At 61.1% G+C, this 18,541-nt stretch overlaps 1 protein-coding gene across 1 annotated transcript; it reads right to left on the bottom strand.

The window, feature by feature from the left end:
- Positions 1–588: 588 nt before the first annotated feature.
- TGM2 (transglutaminase 2) lies at positions 589–12,613 on the bottom strand. Its single transcript, XM_084296468.1, has 13 exons — positions 12,297–12,613; positions 10,430–10,609; positions 8,326–8,568; positions 7,264–7,382; positions 6,364–6,492; positions 6,046–6,226; positions 4,987–5,122; positions 4,769–4,872; positions 4,417–4,656; positions 3,974–4,246; positions 2,142–2,302; positions 1,901–2,037; positions 589–1,653 (listed from the first exon to the last, which is right to left on the bottom strand). The coding sequence occupies exons 1-13, from the start codon at positions 12,304–12,306 to the stop codon at positions 1,497–1,499; spliced, it is 2,070 nt and encodes a 689-aa protein (XP_084152594.1). The 5' UTR covers positions 12,307–12,613; the 3' UTR covers positions 589–1,496.
- Positions 12,614–18,541: the final 5,928 nt, after the last annotated feature.

Raw genomic sequence — 18,541 nt, 5'->3', positions numbered from 1 at the left:
GAAGCCTGGCTCAGCAGAGCTCTGTGTAACAAATGCTCTTTAAAGTAAGGCCGTGCATCATCCCTGACTCTGAGCAATATTCCTGACAAGGGAAAGCAGCGTGGGGCTGCTGCCTGTTAACCCCTGTGTGGCACTGCTGCTCCTTGGGCTGTGCTCTGCAGCTCCTGGCCCAGAGGCTCCGTGGTGCTGGGCTCCAGCAGGGCACAGAGCTTGGCTGCTGCCCCTGCAGCCCAGTGCAAGGCCTGGCCTGGCCGAGAGCTGTACCGTGCAGAAGGTGTTGCTGTAATTTCCTGTGTGGGATTTTCTCTGCTGCAATTTACCCCTGCGGCGGGTGCTGCTGGGAGCCACGCGATGGCTGCAGGTGAGCTGCAGGGCCCTGGCTGTGGTGCAGCCCCCCTGGCCCTGGGACCAGGGGAAGGCCCTGTGCAGCAAAGCTCCAAACTGCACCCCCTGCGTCAGCACCGGGCTGGACACGGATGTGGAAAAGCCTGGCAGAGGTCAGGGCTTCACCCCCACCTGCCCCAGCACTGGGTGAGGAGCTGCTGGGTGCCCCCCTGGGGAAGGATGCTCGAGAGCCAAATCTGGTTTTAGAAGTGAAAAATAGAGTTTTTATTCAGTGCTTGCATAGTTAGTTCATGTAAATGTAACGTCCCATTCCTCGCCACACAGGCTCTACAGTGACAGGAATGGTCGTTAAAGCAAATAACCTGCTTTACCTATGCAGTAGGGCTCTATGCAGTAGGTATTCATGTAGCCATAAATAGGTTTATGCTATATGTCTATATAGCATACAAGCAGCCTCGTGCTCACAGTATACAATCTTTTCTCTACCAAATTGCATTCAGAGAGTTTTAACCGGCAGGAGTGAACGCTGCTGCTGCGCGACCAGTGCTGGAGAGGATTGTCTTCCTATTGTTTGCTTTATAAAATGTGCTCTGCGTCCCAGGGGTATGTTTAGAGCTGCAGAAAAAGGAGCGAGCCTCGCTGCCGCCTGCCCGCTGCGGGAGGGGGCCCCGGGGCTCCCCTGAACCCTGAGCAGGGCCAGGCAGATGGGGCCATGCTTCCACCTCTGTGTGGTGAGGGGGGGCTCAGCCCCTGCTCCCCAGGGAACGCAGCCAGGGGGTTATCGCTGCCACCCTGCCTGTGCCGTGTGGATGCCTGCCTGCCCCTTCCCCATGGTGCAGGGTTGGCAGCACTGGCCAAGGCCAGGGGCTGGAGAGGGGCTCGGTGGGCACCAGGGCGGTAGGCAGCGGGTGGGCGGCTGCTGCAGGAGCCCCTGGCCCCCTCTCACCTGTCCCCCTCCTGCTGCCTCCCCCCAGCACTGAGTGCTCAGCACCGCAGCCTCGGGGTGGCTCAGGCAGGGTTTTGCAGTCGTTCTGTGGGTCCGCAGCATCGTCCTGGGCTGAAGGGAGGGGGGCCGGCCAGCCCTCGCTGCAGCAGGGAGGCAGGGGCTCGGTGCGAGGGGCGGCGGCGGCCTGGAAGGGGGACAGGGCCCCTCACTTGGGCAGGGGTGCGATGATGACGTTGCGGTAGCCCTTCACCCCCGTCAGCTTGTCGCTCTCGAAGTCCACCATCAGCTTGCGCAGGCCCGACTGGCGCGGCACGAAATCCAGCCTGAACTTGGCCTCGGCCTGGGGCTCGACAGGGTCCTCCCTGCAGGACAGGCGGGGGTCAGCGGGGCACGAACCCCCCCCGTGCCACCACCTGCCCCGTGCTGGTGCTGACAGGGGGCAGTGGCAGTGCTATGGGACCCACGGGACCCCCTGTGGCACGGCTGAGCCCCCCCGACCAGCTCAGCACTCCCCTCCCATGATGTCCGTGTGGAGCTGGGCCCCAGGCAGCCTCTCCCCCGGCCCCTTCCCCGCTGCCCGGTTGGGGAATGTGAAGGAAAGGCTCTTACAGCTCCTTGATCCTCTGCCCTTCGGTGAGGCCAGCTCCCTCCACCACGAACACGCAGTTGTTCAGCGGGACCGCAAGGGGGTTCACCAGGGTGATCTCTGCCACCAGCTTCCGATTCTGCATCGGCTCCCCTAAAACCTGCGAGCAAAGGGCACTGAGACACCCTGCGGCACTGCCCCAGCTTACTGGGACTGCCCCAGCCCCGCTCCCTAGAGCCGACTCTCCTGGGGCTGAGCCCTCACCCTGATCTTGATCTCCGGATTCTGGATGTAGACGTCCCTGATGGCCAGCACAACGTCACCCGTCTCGTACTCGGTCAGGAGGGCCACCACCTTGATGATGTTGTCCTGGGTCAGGCACGGCCCGTACTTCTCGTAGAGGATGCGCAAGGGCACGCTCTGCACTGGGAGGCGAAGCAGAGCAGGGTCAGCGCCTCCCCCCTGAGCCCAGCACACACCGGGGAAGGTTGGATCAAGGCTTTCGAGCGCTGCTCCCACCCAGCCCAGGCAGCAGGCTCAGAAACAGCTTTGCAGGCACCCAGAGGAGCAGTGAAGTGCCCAGCGCTGGCGCTGGGAGAGGTTTTGCAAGTGTGAAGTGTCTGCAGGGCAAAGGCAGCGCCCCGCTTCTCTTGGCCACGGAGAGCAGCCCCGTCCCTTGTTCACTTAACAAACAGCGCACAGCCGACTGCTGCATTTGTTATGGGCCCCATTAGCAGAGCTTGGCTCAGGCTAAAAATAAGCCTGTTCCAGCACATCAGCTGTACTACATCTCCAGGCCCTGAAGGTTTGTAGAAAAATGATCTAAATCTAAACTGTTTAATTACCAGGCAGCGATGTTAATTTGCAACAACCGCAAACCAAGGTTCAGGGTTTTGTGTGCTGGGCTGGGGCCAGGACAGCTCAGTGGCCAAAATAACGCGAGGATGGGAGCGGCCGTGCCGTCCCCAGGAGGAGGGCTGGGGATGTCAGCGCTGTGGGTAACTGTGGCACTGGGCCACACATTACTGCCCGGGGATGGCAGTAATGGAGCCGGCTGGGGCCAGGCACTGCCCTCCCTGGGGGAATCCTGCACAGCCCTAGGGGAGAAGCCGTGGCCTCCACCCTGCAATCTCACACCGAGCAGTGCGAGGGGGACGTGATGAGCATGGTGCAGCCCTGGGAGGAGAGCCCTGCCTATAGCACAGCTTGCTTCCTCCGCATAAAGCATGCAAGAGCAGTAACTTTTGTCCTGCTCTAAATGCATTTCCAGCCCCCTGCCTGAGTAATGTTCTTCATCCTTTCATCAAAGATTAAAAATCCACGGTGGTAAATAAATAAGGACAAAACCCCCGAAGGAGGCATCGATCACCGCGCAGCCGTGTGACAGCGCTGCAGCTCACACAGGCTCCCGTGTACGGCACGCTTTGCACTGGGAGGTGCTGCGGGTGAGCGCACCACGGGCTGCCCGTGGGATATCCGCCCCCCAGTCTGCCAGCCCATCCCTAGCAGGGCCTTAATGCTGCCCTGATAACATGGGGTCAAACAAAGCCCAACATGCTGCGCTGTGCCAGCCGGGCTGTGTGGAGCTGGTGACCCTCTGGGCAGTTGTATAACGTGGGTGGGTACAACGTCTGCAGGGTCAGGCAGCTCTCTGCAGGCTGGAAAAGCTGGGAGGGGGAGAGCTGAAAGCAAAACCCTGCCTGTGGCTCACGCTCCGTGTGTCAGGGGCTAGCGCAGGCGCCCAGGGCCCCATAGCGGCTCGGTGCCTCGCACGTGCCTGTAGCGGTTTCTGTTTGTCCCGCTGTGCCCTGGCCTGGGTCCAGGGACGAGGTTTGCACAGGCATTATTTCTGCTCAAGCCATTGTGTGCACAAAGCGTGCGGTTGGCAGCTGGGATGAAGAATTTCCTCTTTGGGAAGCCGCCAGCGTGGACTCGGAGCTGGCAGCTCCCTCCGGCAGGGTGTGAGCACTGCGGGCACAGCGAGGCTCTGCTGGGTGGCACAGCCACCCCTGCCCCGCACTGCTGCCTCACCGCAGCCCTGCGGCCCTATCTGAGCCCAGGAACACCGCCGAGCTTGGTGCCATCATTGCTCTTACCCGTGCGGGGCCCGAGGGTGAGGTTGAGCAGGTCCTTCATGCCGCACTCCGGGCCCACCGTGCCGTTGTAGCTGGCGGTGCGAGCGCACAGCATGAGCCTGCACACGCGCTCCGTGTCCGTGTCGTTGCTGATGACGGCAAAGACATCGAAGTCGGAGCCGTTGTTCGCACCCTCCGACAGCTTGATCTTGACGTGCAGCCCCTCCTCGCCCTCGCTGAGGGACCTCTTTTCGTGCTCTGCCTTGGCAAACACCTCTCTCTCCTTTTCAGACCCTGGGGGTGCAAGAAAAACATCCTGTTAGCGGGGAGGCAGCGGGGCTGGCTCTGGCTGGTGCTCACCCTCCTTGCTGGAGCCATTTTGGTGCTGCTGCTGTGCTAATGAAATGCGCCCCTGACCCCCAAAGGCTGCCCCCTCCCTCCTGGCTGCCCTCAGGTGCCCGTACCCTCCGGGTACTTGTAGTTGTGGGTGATGTCCTCGCGGCTGTCCCTGCCCACGCTCTTGGTGCTGATGTTCTTCCCCACCACCGAGGAGTGCGTGCTCTTCCTCTGCGAGCCGTCGCGCTGCACGATCCAGTACACCACGTCGGCGTTCACCTCCGCGAAGATGAAGGGGATGTCGTACTTCAGCTGCAGGTCGCCCTCCTTGATGGCCTTGACGGGGGCCGGCCCGCAGCAGTAAACCCCTGCGGGGAGCGGGGTCGCTGCTATTGCCCAGGACCCGGAGGGGCGACCCCGCTGGTCCCCGCTGAGCGCAGGGCATGGGGAGGGCAGGGAGGGCGCGTGGCCGCGTCGCACCTTCGCTCTTTTCCTGGGGGGTCGGGTCCAGCGCCTGCCACCCGTCGTAGCCAGGTGCCAGGTCCGGCCGGGACATCCAGGATTCGACCCAGCAGTGGAAGTTCCTGCAAGGGAAGCGCAGGCACAGGGCTGAGCAGCTCCGGCCCTGCAGAGCTGGTGGCCGGGGACGCTGCGGGGTCAGGGCGTGCTGGGGGGCTGCGGTCCCCGCTGCCGCTCACCATATCATGTCCTTGGAGCGCCTCTCCTCCACCCCCGTCTCGTTCATGTAGCGGTCGATGACCAGGTTGCCGTTGGTGTCGTGGGCTGAGTTGTAGTTGGTCACCACCCGGCTGGGGACGCCCAGGCAGCGCATGACTGCGGGGAAGCGGGGCAGGGTCGGCTGCGGGTCCCCGGGGCGCTGCCCCTGCCCCTGCCCCTGCCCAGCCCTTCGGCAGCACCAGCCCTGGGACCCTGCAAGACGCTGCCAGTCTCGGCGAGCCACGGGCGAGATGGGTGGTGCACTGACAGTCAGTTTGATGTTGCAGTAGCAAAAGGCACAAAAGAGGCTGGAAGTGCTTTTAAGGGAGTGCACAGCCAGGCAGCGCGCAGCAGCCTCGTATTTAATCTCATAGCTGCCTTTTACTGCGAGCGGGGCACCCTGGGGAGCAGGGAGGCAGTTATAATGTTTCAAAGGAAGGCTATAAACTTCTGTGATTCGCGGAAAATCCACTTAAGTTCTCTGCTATTTCTCTCCTCTAAAAAGAACCTCATACACATGAAATATATAAATGGAGGCGCTCACTCTCCTGCAACCCAGAGAGCAAGGCCAAGCGTTGTGCTCAGGGCAAAACAGCGCAAGCACGCACGTGTGTCTGTGCACTCCTTAACAGAGGATAGCCTTGAATTTTTCTTCGCTTTTGCCCCAGATTGACTGCCTTGGTGGCACTGAAATTATTTTGATCTGAGTGGATTCATTACTTCATTGCAAACTTGACCTTAAAGCCACTTCCCTTCTCCCGAGCCGTGAATTCAGCCCCTCCCTCCTGGCCGGGCTGTCCCTGCCAGGGCACGGAGAGCTAATTGAAAAGCCAGAGAGGTTCTTTATCATTTTTTCCCTCCATTTCCTGACAAATTGGAATAACAGAGCCTAATTGCTAAGCATTCATTGCAGGCTGGCCACAGCCAGCCCGGGCGGCTCCCCCGCTGCAGCACGAGGCCGAGGTCAGGGGGCTGCCCCCTCCCACGGGTGGGAGATGGGATCCAGGGGCCGGGGGGGCCGGGGGGAATCCTGCTCTCACCAGTACACGCCACAGCAGCGAAGACCCAGCACTGGCCGTACTTGACTGGCTGGCACCCAAAATTCTTCCACCGCTTCAGGATGTCCACGCTGCCGATCCAGGCCATCGGGCTCATCCCGTCCTCGTAACGATCGTCCCAGCGTCCCAGCAGCACCCCGCGGTCCTCGTCGTTACAATTAACCTGCGGTGAGACAAGGGGGGCTGCGACAGGAGGAAATGCCACCAGACAGCCCTGGGTGGCCTGGCACAAAGGGACAAAACCCCAGGGGCAGGAGCAGGCTGTAGGGGCCGTGCTGGCCAGAGCCCCGCGGGACTCACCATGGCGCTCACCACCCTGCCGATGTAGACAGGGTCATTGCGGCGGGAGCAGTCCCGGTTCTGGTCCCTCAGGAACTTGGGGTTTGTGTCCAGCAGGTTGAGGCAGATGGCCAAGATGTCATCTTCAAACTGGTGCAGAGGGAGGGGAGAAAACACGCGTGAGGTGGTGCAGCCGTGGCGGGGGCAGCGCGGCAGCGGCCAGATGACTTTGTCCCTTTTGGGACACCACGATAAGGGGCTGGGGCTGATGCCAGCAGGAGGCTCGGCTCAGGAGCAAGCTCCCGCCCTTGTGCTGGGGCTGGATCCTGCTTCCTGCAGCTGCTGCTGCACAGAGGTCAGGCACGGGCAGAAAATAAATCTCTGGGGGAAAACCACCTATTTCCCCACCATCCGATGAGTCAGGGCTTCCCTGAATTGAGACGTGGATCTCCTGAGAGCCACCAGCCCCCTGCCCCCACAGCCCATGGGGGGCGTTGCATAGAGCCCCGGCTGGAGTTTGGGGGGCAGCTGGGCCCCCCCCCCAGCACCCAGGGCCCCCAGCTTGGCTCTGGGTGCTGCAGCTCAGGGCACAGGCGCTGCCTTATCGGCACGGCCGGCACGGCTCTGGGGAGCACATTATCGAGCAGCAGCTCCCCGGTGACACCGATTAGAAGCGTGAGGCCCCAAGCCAGACAGCAACGCTCCCCCTGTTCTTCCAGGCTTTGAAGTTGGCACATTCCCGCTCAGAAATGAGATTTTCATGTTTGCTCTGTGGGCACACAGTGGCACCTCTTCCTCCCCACGTGCTGGCTGCGTTTGGGGTGCAGGGTGCGTGCCGTCTAGGGGGCACGTGTGGCTCCCATGCCCTGTGAAGCCGAGGGCTGCGGCACCTGGGGTCCTGGGGGGCCGTGCCCCACGCACCTGGCCGAAGTTCCAGGGGGTGGAGGTGATGTAGTCCCGGGCACCCTGGTAGATGAGTCCCTGCTGAGACAGCACGTACTCGCGGCGCTCGTCCTCGTCTCGGAGGTAGACCGTGTCCTCTGCGGGGCGAAAAACAGATGGCACGGGGATGGGGACTCTGCCACACACCTCCCAGTGCCCCCCACTCAGCTCCCCCCAGGACAGGCCACGGGCAGCCACTGAGACAGAGCTGGTGGGGAAGGAAGCTACAGGGGCTGGGGCTGGAGCTGCTCCTGCCTGAAGAGCTTTTGACCCGGTTAGATCTGAGCAGATGGGAAAATTTCAGTGGGCTGGTTTTCCTTTTTCATTCTTATAACTCTTTTATTTCCATCCCCTTTGTTTTATGTAGTGGATTTTCTTTTTCCCAGGAGTGGAAATCTCCCTGGCCTGAGAAATGAGCAGTGGGAACTGGGAGTGCTGGCTGAGGTCACGGCTCACATAGAAACTACCGCTGGAAAAAATGCTCTTTACTGGAAATGTTTTCAGGGAGCAAAACTATACATCTCCAGCATCAGTATTCAGCACAGCCCCGGGTATGTGAAGCTTCCTAAAAGCCCTTATCTCTGGAGCCAGCACAAAGCGTTTGGGATTCAGGAAATCACTTGTTTTAGCCAAGGTCTTGGGAGCAGGACAGCAATGGGGCTGCTCCTCAGGGCAGAGGAAGGACGTGAACAGATGAGAATCTCAACTGTTGTTTGCCCAGCTGTAATTAAACACGGCAGCACACGTTCTCCCCTCTGTGTCCTGCCCCCCGAACTTCACCTGGACAATAGCATCTCTGAGCCCCAGCGTGCTCAGCAGGCACCAGCCCAGGAGGTGCAGGGTGGGGGGATCTGGTGGCTTCTCCCCAGCTGGGAGCTGCTCTCGGGGGCTGCCCTGAGGGGGCACTGGGTGTTCGGGGTGCTGGTCAGAGGAGCTGTGTGTCCTGGGGCAGGGGATGGGGCTCACAGCCTGCTGCAGGGTCCCACAGAGCAGGGAATCTCATCTCTGGAAGCCCCGGTGTCAGAAAGGCGAAAGCCTCACCTGGGTGCCAGGCGTTGAAGAGCAGAACGAAGTCCCCGATGTGGAAGGTGGAGCCCTGGTAGTCGGTGGAGGTCTCCAGCGTCAGGCTGTAGCGGCCGACGCAGGCACTGGCGGGGGAGCAGAGCGAGACGCAGAGCGCGGCCCCGTCCTGCTGCTGCACCACCGCGCTCCACGTCCCCTCCTCGGGGAAGTCGGTCAGGGCAAAGTGGGACCTGGTTCCCGATGTCTCGACGGGGCAGGGCCCTGCCAAGCAAGGAGACATCAGCTCAACACAGGCTCTGGCTTCCCACGCAGAGGGGTGAGCGGTGCCCCACTCTGTAAAGCCCAGGGGTGGCTCTGTCCCTGTTTGGGAGGGGACAGGATGGCAGCAGAGATGCTCACCCAAGGGTGATGCCCTGCCGAGCTGGGCAAATGTTAAAATCACACAGCAGCCACCTGAGCTGGGATGCTTTGGGGTGGAGGGGGCCCTGCTCCATCCTGGCACAGACAGGTTTTGTTTCGGGGGGCACACGTGCAGCCCGGGAGGAGAGGAGGGCGAGGCTTTGCTGGGCTTCTGCTCCCCAGCCGAGCAGCCAGCTCCCGGTGCGAGCACGGGTCCTGCCACAGCCCCCAGGAGCTCCGCCAAGCGCGTGCAGCCCCAGGCGCGGCTCCAAACGCCGCAGTGAGCCGTTACATCAGCGGCTGCAGCGCTCGAGCCGAGGACAGAGCGATCTGCACCGGCCCCACGAGCCCTCGGCTGCGTGGGGCCACAAGCCCTCGCGCTTGCGTCCAAGCCACCTGTGCCGAGGCCGGCTCCAAACGCTGCTCCCCTGGGAACGGGGACGCCCGGCCCCGCCGGTGATGCCGGTGGCTGCGTGGGGTGGGCTGGCAGCCAGGCAGCGCCGCCGGTGCCGCCTGCTCCTCCCTGGGGAGCGGCTGCGTGCTGGGCCCCCGCCAGCCCGCGCCCACAGCGAGGGCGGGACAGCAGGCGAGCCACCAAAAATACTCATGAACTCATGAGAGTGACACAGCTTCTCCTCCGTGTCCTTTAGGGAAGGTCGGGCTGAGCGAGCCGCGTCCTTTTGGCAAGGCCCCTGCTGGGAGCCGCCTCCACCTCCTCCCCGCTCTGAAACCTGCTGTTCTGCAGCAGCATCCCTGCGCCCCAGGGGCCGGGGCAGGGCTCTTCAAGTGCAGCTACTCTAAAAATACAGGCTCTATTTTTGCACCGAGCCATTCCCCTCTCTCCTGCAGGAGGTGGCACAGCAGGTGGCACGTGTCCTCGGGTGGTTTCGCTGTCCCATGGGGACGGGTCAGGCCTGGCAGCTCCTGCTCCCCGCTCCTCTCCAACCCCACGGGGCTGAGGGTCCAGCTCCTGGTGAGGGTCCTGGCTGGGGCCACTGCCAGCAGGGCCGTGCGGCCGTGCCTTGGCTGGAGCTGAAGCTCCTTTGCCCTTTTTTTGGGAGCGCTGCAGCTGCGCTCCGTCCCGCCTGCAGCCAGCTCCGCCAGCCTGCACCAGTGCGCCAGGAGCGGTGGAGGAGCCGGGGGTCCTGGCCTCACAGCCTCCCTCACCCCAAGGGAGGAGCTCAGCCTCCTGGAAGAATAATGCTGAACCCCGTGGGGAACCCCTGGTGCAGTTTCGCTTTGAATTCTGGCCTGGTTGACTCAGCAGGATACGGACTCCCTAAAATAGCTCTCGTCCAAGAAAGAGTTTCCTCTTTGTTTGCCCGTGGCTGGCCTAACCCCTGGGCAGGGTGCTTGTACCCGGCTGGGGGCCATGGGAGCGGTGTCCCTGTCCCTGTCCCCTGCTGCTCTGAGCAGGAGCTAAAAGCGGTGGTGGGAAACTCCCCTGACCCCAGGGTGATGGAGGGGGGCGGTGTAAGAAGATCATCACCCTGAGGGAGGGGGTCCCACCCTGACCCTCTTCTTGCTTTGTTTCTCTGCCACCTCTTTTCAGCTCCCTTTATGGAGCCTCTACCTTCTCTCCCAGTCCCACCGTAGGGACTGGCTAAGACAGCAGCCAACCCGGGAGGCAGCGGGGGCACGCAGTGGGGGGAGGCTCAGGCAGAAGCCCCCCTTTGGGCTGCGTGCAGCTGGGGGATCTCCCGCGGGGCGCAGCGGCACTCACCCGTCTCGACGTTGAAGGCCAGTTTGTCCACCCCCTCCTCGTAGCCCCTGCCGGAGAAGTGCAGGGTGATGGTGAAGGGCTGCCCCCGCCGCACCACCAGCTGCTGGCCGCCCATCTCCGCCGTCCGGTGCTCGCGGCCATTGCTCTCGCACTGCAGGTCCCACGTCTCCAGCACCAGCTCTGCAGAGGCAGCAGTGGGTGAAACTCTCCCCTGCGCTCAGTCTGGGAGTGATTTCTCATTAACCTCACCCTGAGCCTTGATGTGGGGCTTCAGCAGCCTCCTCCACCCAGCCCTGTGCCCCCCAGCGTGCCCAGCACATCCATGCCCAGGCTACAAGCACCCCTCTGGAGGGGTGCACTGGACAGAGTGGGATCGCCACTGGGAGCGAGCTGGGATGGGGACAGAAGCCCTGCAGCCAGCCGAGCTCCCAGTGGAGCACTGCTCTGCTGGCCCAGGTCTGTGCCCCATTTCTCACACCTTGGTGCTGCCATGAGTGCTGTCAGCATGGAGGAGGGGCAGCACCCAACGCCAGAGCAAAGCCCAGTGCCCATTTTCACATTCTGGGAGGCTTCGGGCCTGTGTGCTGGGGTTTGCCGTCTGTCCCCTCCAAACCCCTCAGAAGAGGAACATTGCTGAGCTTGGGGAATGCCAGCGATGTCTGTGTGCCTCAGCAAGGCGCCGGGCAGCTTTCCTGCTCTGTGATCGCTGAGAAATTGGAGAGACCAAGCATAAATTCAGCGACGGAGGCAGCGTTCGATTCCCTGGCCTCGGGCGCTCAGCTCGGCTCTGCCTCCCAGCCCAGACGCTGATGCAGGCAGGGCTCCGTGCCGGAGGGCCGGCGGCCGCAGCCCCAGGCAGCACGCTGCAGCAGTGCAATATCGTTCATCATCGCTCAAGACCAGTGACCCCTGAATGCTCTGGCGGCAGACTGATTAGTTGCCAGAATAAATGAAAGCATTTCACGTTGGAGAGCGCAGTGCAAGCTCAGCACCAGCCAGGAACCGCGGGGCGGGCGGCTGGGGCGATGCTGGGCTTGCTGCGGCTCTGCCTGGCTGTGCCCTTCCCACCGCCCGTGTGCTGGGAGCGGTGCTCTCGAGCCCTCCTTGGGCTGGTGCTGGATGCAAAGAGCTGACCCTGAGCCCTGCATTCCCGGAGAGAAATGCAATCCCCACGCCTGCTCCTCCAGGCACAGGCAGCCTGCAGGACGCACTCATGTGCAGATGCGGAGCTGGGGCTGCCTGCCTGTAAATGCGGGCAAGGCTCACCCAGCTGCTCCCCTGGGACCCTGCAGTGGGGACAGGGCACAGAAAGGACCTCGTCCTTGTCACCTCCAGCCTGGTGAGCAGAAGCACTGCTCGGTGCGACGCCACGCCAGCTGTGAGTGCGAGCCTCGCTGACACCGAGCTACATGAAAAGTTGTGTTTGGGACTTTGGAGATGAGCTGGGTGCAGGAGCAGCACCTCAGGTCCCCCCGGGTCTCCGTGAGGATTACCATCCTCGGCAGTCCTAGCAAAAAGCGGGGACTCTTCCAAAGCGCAGGCATCTCCTCCCCTGGTCAGGAGGGTGGTGGGATGCCTGCGGTGCCCGGCTCGGCTCGGCTCTCTGCGGGGCCTCCGCTCGCGGGTGCACAGCCGGGGGCTCCCCGTAGGACAGCGCCCTACCCCTGCCCCCCGCCCGCCCCGAGCAGCCCCCCGAGGGGCATCTCCGAGGCAGGGGATGCTCACCGCCTCGGCTTCCAGGAGCCCTCGCAGCGGGGCGAGGAGGGGGCACACGCTGCCCCCAACCCCCCGGGCTGCCCCCAGCCCCCCGGGCTGCCCCCACCACCCACTCCAGCCTTCGTCTCGCTCCCAGCTTCGGGGCCCTTACCTTCGGCCATGGTGCCGGTGCCGGTGCCGGTGCCGACGAAGCGCCCACCCCCGCCCGGCCCCGCCGCTCGCTCTCTTTATAGAGCGGGCGCAGCGTCCCCCCCCCCGCGGCCGGGGCCGGCTGGGGGGAAAGAAAGGAAAAACAAAGTTTCCAGGAAACGGAGCAGTTCTGGTCCCACCTAGTTTAAACAACAACCGAAAAATAAATAATTAAAAAAAAAAAAAAATTCCGCGGGGGCAGGAGTGGGGCTGGTCCCGGCACCTGCGGCCGCAGCCCCCCCCCGCCCCGTGCCCTCCCCCCGAGCAGCCTCCGGGGAGCCGCGGCGCTGGGTTGGGAGCGAAGAAGCGGGGGGGAGGAGGGGAGGGGAGGGGAGGGGGCCGTGCAGTTCCCACCGAGATGCCAGGAGTTTGAGGATGTTTTCTCCTTATAAAGTTTTCTTCCCCCTTCCCTTATCTCCGGCCGCGGCCGTTTCTGGCAAGGGCCGTGGCTGGCTCGGGGCCGCAGCTGCCAGCCCCCTTCCCGTAAGCGCATCCCCTCGGCGCTGCCCCGGCCAGAGGCAAACGCGTTGGCAGCCTGCTGCCTGTCCCCCCCACTCCCCCGGACCGCTGCCCGTGCCCCGCAGCCCTTGTCCCGCTCTGCCAGCGGGGCCGGGGGGGCTGCCCGCCCCCGGAGCCTTCCCTCCTGCCCCTTCCAAAGTGCCCGGGGCTGGGAGCTCGCCGCGTCTCGGCAGCTGCTGGGGGTACGAGGACTTCCCGGGGGTGGCAGTGTCCCGAGAGCTGCTGGGCTCTGTCGCCTGGGGAGCCCCGGGGCTCCCGCTGGGTCCCGCGGTGCTGAGCCCCCCCCCGGGGCAGCCGGATCGGCCCCGGCACTGGGGTGCTGCTGGAGAGGGGCCCCTGGCAGCGGGCGGTGTTTGTGCTGGGAAGGGTTGCAATGAACCGTGCAGCCTCGGCCAGCTCCACGAAGAGCTTTTTTTTTTTTTTTTTTGTGGCAGAGCAGATTGGGAAAACCCCCAGGAGCCAGAGCCTGACGGTGTGGCTGGACCTGGCCCCGCTGCGGGGCTCCAGGGGCTCGGGGACGGTTCTGCAGCAGCTGCCCCACATGCAGGAGCTGGCCCCGTGCTGGTGGCCCAGGGACCCCCATGCAGCAGGTGGTTTCTGCTGGCCCTGCTCCCAGCTCTGCCTCCGGGGCACCGGAGCCTTTGCCACCGGCAGCGACACGTGCAAACCTGTCTGGGCTCACGCTGGGGGTGCCGGGCTCAGCTCTGCCCGCACAAGCCTTCTCTTCCTGCCTTACCGCAGGTGAACTTTAGATAAACTCGGCAGCCTCAGGTCCCCAGGTCCCGCTCTCTGGAAGTGCTCAGTTTGCTCTGGTTAATGTGTGACAAGTAGCCACGTAACGGCACTGCCTCCTCAGAGCAATCTGAGACGCTTTTCTCACTCGGGGCCAGGAGCTGCCCACTGCCTGTGGTGGGTCTGTGCCCCTCGGGGCAAGAAGCCGGGCAAGTGAGGCCCGAGGCTGGCGTGGCTTCAGGGACCGACATGTTTTTTGTCTGGTTTTCAGGTTTTACCAGCTCCTCTGCAGCTCTTTGCTGTGGGATAAGAGCAATGGGCATGGGGAGCCCAGGTCCGATCCCAGCATCCCAGCAGAAGGAATCCCCCCTTGTTTCCGGTGCCTGCTCCATTTACACCGCGTACAGGGGAGGCTTCTGTCTGCCCAGGCACTGGAAAATGCTGCACATGGGAGGCCAGCCCCACCAATCGTTATTTTTACTCTCCTTAGTAAGACAAGGTTGTATTAAGATAGTGTTTGCACTGCTGGATGCCCAAAATAACTCATTTGCTCAAGGTGTTCGGTGGAGGGCTGTGATTTCCTTGCTCCCACCCTGGTCCTGGAGCAGCTTCAAAGGCTGGTTCCTGGCCCCCGAGGTCACGGCACAGGCAGAGCCGGGCTGTTTGCTTTCCTGGGTGTGTGCACTGGTCACCAGCTAGCAGGCGTTCAGCTGCACACGCACACCAGCACACCCTGACTCAGGCTCTTGTGCAGGCAAATAAACAAGCCCATGAAAAGGGACAGTGTCTTCCCCTGAGCTGATGCTAAATCGGCAACTGACTCCTAACCAATCTGCATGTTTGCCTGGATCCCCTCCCGCACCGAGGAGGATGCCTTTGGATGCATCAGACGTGGGATCAGGCTCTCGGCATAAAATGAGCCCGGAGAAGATATTTCTGAGAATTGCCAAGAGCAAAAATGTGGAATCAGCCTCAGAGGTGATGAGGCAGGCGGATGATAAGCAGCTTGTCTGGAAAACCTGGGGGCAAAGCGCTCTGCCATGTTTGTAGAGGGAGGTTTGAAGAGGAATTCATGATTTCACAGCCTTTGTTCTCAAGCCGAGCCTGTGTTTACCATTTCAGAAAAGCAGAAGCCAAACTTTCACCTCGCCGTTTATCCAGAGCCGAGCTCTGGGCTGGGGCCGGGGTGTGGGGCCGGGTGGGCAGCGGGGGCCGGGTGTCGGCGGTGCGGAGCGGGGGCTCCCCGGGCAGCGGGGCTGCGCAGGCAGGAGGAAACATGAGCAGGGCACAGCATTCCTTTTGCAAAATGAACTGCTTCACCCTGATCTGAGTTGAATTCCAGTCTTCAAATGTAATTTCCAATCATCTTGCTGGAAAAAACTCAACCCTGCTTCCCCAACAGGGCCTTTGTGTCGCTGAGGCGCATTTCCCCAGTAATCCTACACCTACGCGAATTTTGACAGGCGTCTTCCAGGGGAAATCAAGATGGTATCTCAACCTCGTGCATGGCTTTGGTTTGTAACAATGCTCATGCACCTCTCAGAGTGTGATTTTCCAGAATTAAACACCCGAAGCTGCAGGATCCCTGCAGGACGAGTGACGTGCTCACGTCTCTGGTGGCGAACGGTGACCGGGGCAGGCTCTGTGCCTTCTGCCCCATCCGTGCCTCTCTGGGGCAGCTCCCGGCCACGGGTCCCGGGCGAGGGCCATCTCATGGCATCAGCAACTTCTGAAGCCATCACAAAGCAGTGCGGTGTCTGCAGGTCAGCTCCCTCTGGCACCAAAGGCTCCGGCTGTGTTTACCTGCTGAAACCAAATCCCTGTGGCTTGGCTGCCACAGGAAGGACAAATCCAGGCACAATCGTGTCTCTGCCCTGACATGGGCCAAATCCACGCCCCGTGCTTCGAAATGCCTTTGGCCATTAGCAGCTTACGTGGTGCCAAGGGGTTGTTGTGATAGGAATGGAGCCCACAGCAGCTCCACTGGCACCAGGGAGCTGCGCCCCGGTCCAGAAGGGGCTCGGGCTTGTGCTGTGCCTGTAGCTGTTGTTCCCAAGCCTTTGCCTTGCCACAGCTGGTGCTTTTCTCCTTGCCTTGGACAAGGGCACAGCTGCAGCGCTGCCTGGAGAGATTCCCAGCCCCGGTGCCTCTTGCTCAGCCTCTTTCTTGCTTCCTCTCCCCTCTGTCTCTCTGCGGTTGATAACTCAGCATCCCTCCTGCCCCCGCAGTCTGCAAGGCCGGGATCATGGGAACTGGGTGGAGAGAAGGAGGAGGATGAGGAGGAAAAGGAGGAGGAGGATGACTGCGATGATGACGGTGATTAAGGAAGACGAGGAGGAGGAGGACCACACCTGCAGACTGAGCCCCCAGCTCAATCAGCTCTGGCACTGGTGCTGCCTGCTCTGTTGGGGCAGGGAGCTCGTGGCTCTGCTCTGGCCACCACCATATGCAGACCTGCCCCTCGTGGAGCACACCAACACGGACACGAGCTGTTCAGGGCATGCGCACAGATCCTGCTGTGTGCACACCTGTGCTCCTCCTGTGGCTGCTCCTGCCCTGGGGAGCCCGCTGGGTCTCTGGGGGGAGCAGGGGGTCCTTGAGCGCTGGGTGAGGCTGGCGTGGGACGGGAGGATTGAGCTGGGCCACCCCGTGGCTCTCCCAGCCCTGTGCACAGCCTCTCCTGTCCCACGTGCGGTGCTTTCTATTAAAAGCCACTCGCTGCAGCCGATGCCAGGCTCGGGGAGTTCTCGCCCCGCTGCTTTGTCTGACCCAAGTGACCCATTTCTGTCTCCAGGCTGTTCTCGTCTCCTTCTGCATGTGAAATTTATTAGCTTTTTGGATTTGGAAAAGAAGCATTTTCAGAAGGCCTCCCGGGAGCAGTGCTCATGGGCTGACAGAGCCGCTGCAGCCCCAGGAGCCCCGCGTGGGAGCGCGGCCCCACAGGGACCCCGCGTTCCCTGACAAATGGCTTTGCCATTTTATGGGTGGGAAAGAGACATTGATTAACTCCTGCACTTGCCTTTCTGGAAAGGTTATAGCTTAATTGGTCAGACTCAGAGTCATAAATCAGGCGCTGAAGGATCAGCATAGCTAAGAAAATTTTTGCAGAATGTTGCGAAAACACTTTTTGGTAGGATGCATCCAGCTGCGCCCATGAAGGGCTGGGGTGCCAAGGGCAGCCAGAGCATCTGGAGAAAACCTTTTCCCTCTACCGAGGAGCAGGAAATTCTCAGCTCTGCTATCAGTTAATCTCAGGATTTGCAAAATATTTTTTTTTTCTTTTGAAAAAAAAACCAACATGAAAGCCATTGTTTGTTTTATTCAGCAGAAGAGATTTTAACCCCGTTTTGGAAGATTATTCTCTTTCTCCCTGGGAAATGCTGCTCCCCTCTGACTTAAAAAAAAAAAAAACAAAACTAAAAAACCCACATCATATTCCTAGCAGAGGAAGGAGTGGAGAAGGAAGAAAAAGGCCTTTCCCACCAGGGCAGAGCACAGCTTGTATTCCTGAGCAGTGGAAAAGGCCACCCAGCCCGGCCGCTCCTCCCTGCTGTAGGCCGGTCGGAAAGGTGCCGTGCGTCCCACGGGGCGTTGCAGGGTGTTCGGGGCAGATCGCCCAGCATCGGGTGAGGCTGAAATCCTCCTCCTCTTCCTCACCGCTCTGCGATGGGCACTGCTGGCTGTGACACGGGGCCAGGAACCTGGGTAGCCTCTTGCCATCCCTGGGAAGCAAAGCCCCAGGGGGGCGCGGGGTGCCCGCAGGAGCTGTGCCGGTGCAGCGGGCGAGGCGTGCGGCTGCTCCGCTGGCCAAACACGGGGAATGGGGAGGGGAAGCGGGCACAGCTGTGAGGCATCTATTATTCATGTCGGTAATTATTCCTTCTCTGATTCTCCCCAGCACTTTATTGAGGAATTAGGATGTTAATATGAGGAATCGCGAAGAGGCACTGCAGACATCCCCACTGCTGCTGCCGCACTGCTGCTCCTCACCGTGGCAAAGCAGAAACTGCTCCTGGCTGCCGGGTTCCCGGGGTGCTGGGCTGGCTGCAGTCAGCCCCCACCTCCCGCTGTGCCCCCTGCAGCCCCCTCAGCGCCTGCTCTGTTTCTCCCCCCATCACCAATTCCAGCCTTCCTTTGCTTGCTTTCTCTGCACCCATTTCTTGCACCTCAGACTGGGGGCTCCCTGGACCTGCCTCTGGTTCCTCGGGCAGCCTGCTCTCTCCCTCCCTTCCCCAGAGGCTCATTTTAGAGGTGAGGCCCGGCTGTTGCCTGCATGATGGGTGTAACGCGTGTGCTCTGGCTGCCAAACCAGGGCCCGGGCACCAGCATCTCTCTAGGCAAGGTTAAGGGATGCTCAGAAGCAGAAAATGGCTTTGCTCCTCGTGTGATGATAATAAAGAACAACAGAATGGATTTTAGTGCCTTTTCAAAGGGCTCCCAGGAAACTATTTATTTAAACACAAGGAAAATAAATGAAAAATGGTGAGCATCTTTTTCTTGTCAACGTGGAAGCTAAAACAGACATTGCTTGCTACAGATAAGCGAAAAGGCGACTTTCCAGGAGAGGCTCTGTCCCTCACCATTTCTGCCCTTCAGGTGTCTGGGTCGTTTGTGTGCTCTAACCTCATATAACCACTGGAAATGGTGTAGGGAAACAGCAAAGCATAAAGCATCTTCTGCAGCACTGTAGGTGTTATTCTTATAAACAAGCAAAGCACTTCAGAATCAATAAGGAGTTTTACTCATGGCCGCTAGAGAGATTTCATCTCCTGAATTATATGATGGGATAAACGAGATCCCAATCCGGCTGCCACCTCGTGTATCCACAGCTATCTGTTCACAGCCGGGCTGAAAGGCTCCCCGAATTAATTAGAATAATCAATCCTAAAAATGACAAAAGTATTGATTAGCATTTTTGTCTCCTCACAGCCTGGCAGGGCTGTGACTCCAGCAGTA

The sequence above is a fragment of the Netta rufina genome, assembly GCF_964035555.1.
Source record: "Netta rufina genome assembly, chromosome: 16".
In the NCBI taxonomy this organism is placed as follows: domain Eukaryota; kingdom Metazoa; phylum Chordata; class Aves; order Anseriformes; family Anatidae; genus Netta; species Netta rufina.
This window is presented reverse-complemented; position numbering and strand designations above follow the sequence as displayed.

Coding starts and splice junctions, on each gene's coding strand:
- TGM2 (XM_084296468.1), bottom strand. Junction 8,569..10,429: donor GGCCTTCAACGTCGAGACGG/GTGAGTGCCGCT, acceptor CTTGCTTGGCAG/GGCCCTGCCCCGTCGAGACA. Junction 2,303..3,973: donor CACCCTCGGGCCCCGCACGG/GTAAGAGCAATG, acceptor TTCGCCTCCCAG/TGCAGAGCGTGCCCTTGCGC.